The sequence below is a fragment of the Montipora foliosa genome, chromosome 5 (genome assembly GCF_036669935.1).
Source record: "Montipora foliosa isolate CH-2021 chromosome 5, ASM3666993v2, whole genome shotgun sequence".
Taxonomy (NCBI): Eukaryota; Metazoa; Cnidaria; class Anthozoa; order Scleractinia; family Acroporidae; genus Montipora; species Montipora foliosa.
This window is the reverse complement of record NC_090873.1, coordinates 41647739-41652738: the sequence shown is the minus strand read 5'-3', so window position 1 is coordinate 41652738 and position 5000 is coordinate 41647739. Positions and strand designations below refer to the sequence as shown.

Sequence of the window (5000 nt, the reverse complement as noted above, 5' to 3'; positions counted from 1 at the left end):
ACAGTACTTGTCAATGTGTCTCATGTTAATGAGAATCCCCTGAAATTTAAACCGAACAAAACCTAGGAAAACAACGTCAAACATGGGGTGCATATACTGTACTTGAAATCTTAATAATGTATATACATTACTCGGTCTCACTCGACCGCTTATCCACGAAATCTAGAATGCTCGATTGCTTCTGTGACTTAAGCCTCATGTCAACAAGAATATCAGACACTTTCGTGACTGCAGTGGACACATCCTCGCAACTCCGATAATCTGCAAACTCAGCGATCTGACGCACGAGATCAAGTGCTCCTTTAACTGTTTGCACCGCTGGGATTGGTAAGGGAGCATCGTCACTGCTATCATCACTGTCGGAATCAGTTGCTATTTCCGTCTTGTTGCTGTTTGAGTGAGTAGCGATAACCTCATCTCGTAGGGTCTCCCTCCAGTCAGGGTCGGCGGAATCTAAGGAGTAATAGGCGTCCGCATCATCGTCGAAGGCAGCATAGGGTGCAGCGTCAATACCTTTCTTAGACATCTTCTGCACCAGGGCTTCAAGGTCTAGTAACTCCTCACCGGCAAACGGATCATCGTCATCTTCATTCAATGCCATGGCTGAGGGGTGCATTCCAACATGTCTGAAACACTTACTGATTACCTCGCACTTGACTTCGTCCCACGCATTTACCATCCATCGCACGGCCATTAGGAGGTTCACAGACTTTAATATCTCGCTGGCAGCGTGTTCTCCGTCAACTTGACGAACGATATGCCGCAGCAACTTCCTTTTGTAGTAGATCTTCCACAACTTGATTATACCTGCATCCAGGGGCTGCGTGCGCGATGTGGTGTTCTTCGGTAGAAAGGCCACTTTAATGTTGGAGAACATGTCTGTCAGCAAGGGTGGATGACATGGTGCATTGTCTAAGAAAAGGATAATATGCCTTTCCTCTCTTTTCAGACGGTTGTTCAACCTGCTAAGGATAGTAACCATTATGTCGGTTCTCATCCACGCCTTCTCGTTGCTGAAGTACTGGGCACCGCAGGGGTATGATGGATTTGCCAAACGAGCGAAGCAGCGCGGTCGTCTGCTACTTCCTATCACAATAAGGGCCTCTTTGTTGCCCGCTGCATTCACAAAGAATGCAGCAGTTATTCGTTGCTTCGCATTTTTGCCGCCCCTACAGCGTTTCCCCTTTTGAGAGAGCGATTTCTGAGGCATCGCCTTCCAGAAACAGCCAGTTTCGTCCTCATTCCATATATCCCTCGGTGAGTAGCCCCTAGTTAGCTCTTTCAATCTTTCATTCCAGCTGTCTATCGTCTCTTGGCTTACATCTCCCTCTTCCCCAGCAATATTCATTTGGCCGATGTTATGTCTCTTTTTCCACTTGTCTAGCCAACCACTTGTTCCTTTAAATGTGTCGTCTCCAATTCTCTCAGCTATGAGACCCACCACGCAACCAACGTGTAACACGTGCAGTAACAGAACTGAAAATCTTCGTCATTTGCCTATCATTCACCATCGATTCGCTCCGTTTGAAGTCGACATGGAGAAAAAGAATTTTTCAAGCATCACGGTTCATTCATTCATACGAGGTTATCATGTCTACAAGGATGAAACAACATGGGTTCCCGAAATTGGTGAGCAACGCAGACTGAAACGTGAGCCACTGAATGAAAAAGATGGAAATGCAGTTGCAGTAGTGAGGCCGCTGTCAAGAAATTTTACTGAAGCCGAACATCCCAACACCGTGTCAAAAGAAGACAAAATTGCTGGCCACATACCATTACAAATGTCTCAGTATGTTAGCAAATTCTTGAAACGAAGGACCAACAATGGAAAGGGCATTATAACAGGAAAACGTGTAAATCGAGGAGCAGGTTATGGACTGGAAATTCCCTGCAGTTACATTTTCTACGGAGACAATGACATTTCTATTACATGGCTTAAAGAAAAGATTGAAAGCACTGGCATATTTCACATTGAATAGCGCCTGGGCAATCTATGCATTCTTCTGATGAAACTTTGTACTGACAGTATATCATTTTGGAACAGATCACTGTAACAATTAATGTAAACTGTTATTATCTGTCAACAGTCCGGTGTAGCGTCATTAAAAATTGAACTTTTGTCACTTCTGAGTAGTGATTCACTAACGATCATACATGATTATGTTGGGTGGTCGCTTACCAGAAACAGAAAACAAAAGAATATGTCAAATTTCTGGCCTACAAAGTGGTCGCGGTCGCTTTAGAAATTTGAGTGGTGGTCGCTTACGAGAGAGCTCTGGGAACAGTTTTTAACTGAGAGACAGAACGGTTGTTTACGAAGTAAACGGTCTTCCATGTAGCAATATCAGTGACCATGGCGCACCAGGAGCCCATCTGGAGCGTGCAACTTCCATACAGCGTCTGTGAAACGGCGTTTTCACAAGTAGGTTTATTTTTAGACTAGCCCTTCCCGCGAATTAGGTCAAAAAACAAAAGCAGTTCCGGTTCGGTGACCCTATGACGTCAGCTTAATTTCTTGTAGTTGGTCATCGGGCTCCTGTGGGAGTCTCATTCGCGGGAAATTTAATCTAAAAATAAATCGGTCTGTGAAAACGCCGTTACACGAACACAGTAGAGTTGTAGGTTCCGGGTCACGGGTTCCTGACGCACCTCATGTTTGCATTGACGTCCGGATTGCCCGTTTTACAAGATTCAAGTATATCCGTGACGAACGTGGTTATGATGAACAACCTTAAATAGAAGACTTTTCTAGCCTCCCACTCACCATCATCGATGCAGTAGATGATCCAAAGGAAAACTTAGATATTTTAAATGATCTCATACTTCAGTGCATTGAAAGACACGCCCCGCTTAAGCGTACTAAAGTCATTCGATCACAAGCACCATGGCTTCACAACGATGTTATAAGACATACCCAGCTCTTATGAAACGAGTTACGTCATAAGGCACATAGTTCCAAGAACCAAGAGTGGTGGCAGAAATTTCGCGACGTCCGCAACCTCCTAAAAAAGAAAATAAAAACCGCCTGACAAGAGTTCAAGTGAAGCTATGATCCTCGCAGTTACAAACGCAATTTTTGCAATTGCGTAGAGAAGCCTGAAAAATTCAGGAGTTCGACGGAGTTTGAACCCATGACCTCGCGATACCGGTGCGACGCTCTAACCAACTGAGCTATGAAGCCACTGACGTCGGGAACTGGTCATTTATGGGTTCTAATGTTCCCGGCGTGAGGAATGAATCAACGATGATCATATCCGCAGTTCATATATGATCCATTTTATATATCATTTCATCGTTGCTTCATTCTTTACGTTTACGGGAACATTAGAACCCACAAATGGCCTACTCCCAACGTCAGTGGCTTCATAGCTCAGTTAGTTTAAGCGTCGCACCGGTATCGCGAGGTCACGGGTTCAAACCCCGATTAAGTCCTGAATTTTTCAGGCTTCTTTACGCAAATGCAAAAATTGCGTTCATAACTTCGAGGATCATAGCGTCACTTGATTTCATATCCTCAGTTCATATATGATCCATTACATATATCATTTCATCGTTGATTCATTCCTTACGGGAACATTAGAACCCATAAATGACCAGCGTTCATAACTGAGAGGATCATAGCTTCACTTGATTTCATATGTGCAGTTCATCTATGATCCATTTCATATATCATTTCATCGTTGACAAGAGTTCATTAACAAGGCCTTTTCATCTTCAAAGCCAAAAAGGGTCTGGCAAATACTCCACCTAATATTGAACCCCAGTCCTCAGCCATTGAGATGCGACGTCGAAAATCTAAATGAGCATTTTGTAAATACAGTGATCAGAACTGTTGGAGCCTCGCCTCCTCGCCTATGGATTCCAAAGCCAGCCTAATGGATTATATAAAGTTACTAGATCCACCTGAAAATACCTCTTTCCAGCCATAAACTCTTTTCCGTCCGACAAATTACTCCTCAAGAAGTCCTGAAGGAGATAAGATTACTTTGACTTGATACATCAACTGGGCCGGACCTTATTCCCGCTAAGTTTCTGAAACCTTCCAGCAAGTTTCTAGCTGGCCCATCAAATAATATCATCAATTGTCATCTGCAAGATCATGGACTTTCCTAAAAGTGGAAACAAGCTAGAATTACTTCAACCCAACGTCGAACAACGACTACCGGCCCATTTCAGTTCTGCCCGTTCTATCGAAGATCTACGAAAGAATTGTTTTCATTCAACTTACTGCAATCATAGAATCTGAACATGTTCTATCTAGAAAGATAGGAAAGGTCTGTCGACATCAACTGTACTACTTGCCATGATATTATCAAAGTGAAGAATCGTGGCCAGGTTACTCGGCTCATGGTTCTGGCAGATTTCTCCAAAGCGTTTGATACCGTGAAATACGGAACTGTACTGTATAAAAATGAGTCAGCTTGGATTTTCCAAATCATATCTGGAATGGCCGGACAATTAATTACCTCTGTGAAAGTCAACAGTTTGTGCAGGTCGACGATAAAAAATCAAGTTCATTAGACGTTAACTTTGGAGTCCCCTAGGGATCTAGAATGGGTCCTCTGATTTTTATTATTTTTGTAGCTGATCTTCAAATAACTCTAAAATCCTTTTCGAAAGCCTACCTCGGTAAATAGGCAACCTCTGGAAAAATACCTCACCCAGGGTAACTCGCGATCGGGTACCAGAGACCATAAAAAAAGGCATCAGTCTTTTAATGCAAAATCTTCCCTTTTTTTCATAAAAACTTGACCCTTCTTCTTTTCTCGGAGATTGTAATTTTTATGGTTAATTGGTAAGAGGACTTTGTGTCGTCCAATTCGGTCTGTAATCACACTCGTGATATACAAAACGGACTCCCGCTGCGTGGTCGTCCGATTTTGTTATCGCTCGTATGATTACAGACCGAATTGGATTCCACTCAGTCCTATTACCTTTGCTAAGACAATGAGTACATGAAAGCGGACCAATTTTGATCGGGTACATTTTTGTACCTGGTA

At 43.1% G+C, this 5000-nt stretch overlaps 1 protein-coding gene across 1 annotated transcript; it reads right to left on the bottom strand.

Annotated features, from left to right (window-relative positions):
* Nucleotides 1-127: 127 nt before the first annotated feature.
* On the bottom strand, nt 128-1348 carry LOC138002756 (tigger transposable element-derived protein 6-like). Its single transcript, XM_068848739.1, has one exon. It carries the CDS (start codon nt 1346-1348, stop codon nt 128-130), a length of 1221 nt encoding a protein of 406 aa, XP_068704840.1.
* Between the last annotated feature and the right edge of the window lie 3652 nt (nt 1349-5000).

What these genes read in the sequence shown, in the direction of transcription:
- LOC138002756 (XM_068848739.1), bottom strand. Translation starts at nt 1,348, where the DNA reads ATGAATATTGCTGGGGAAGAGGGAGATGTAAGCCAAGAGACGATAGAC.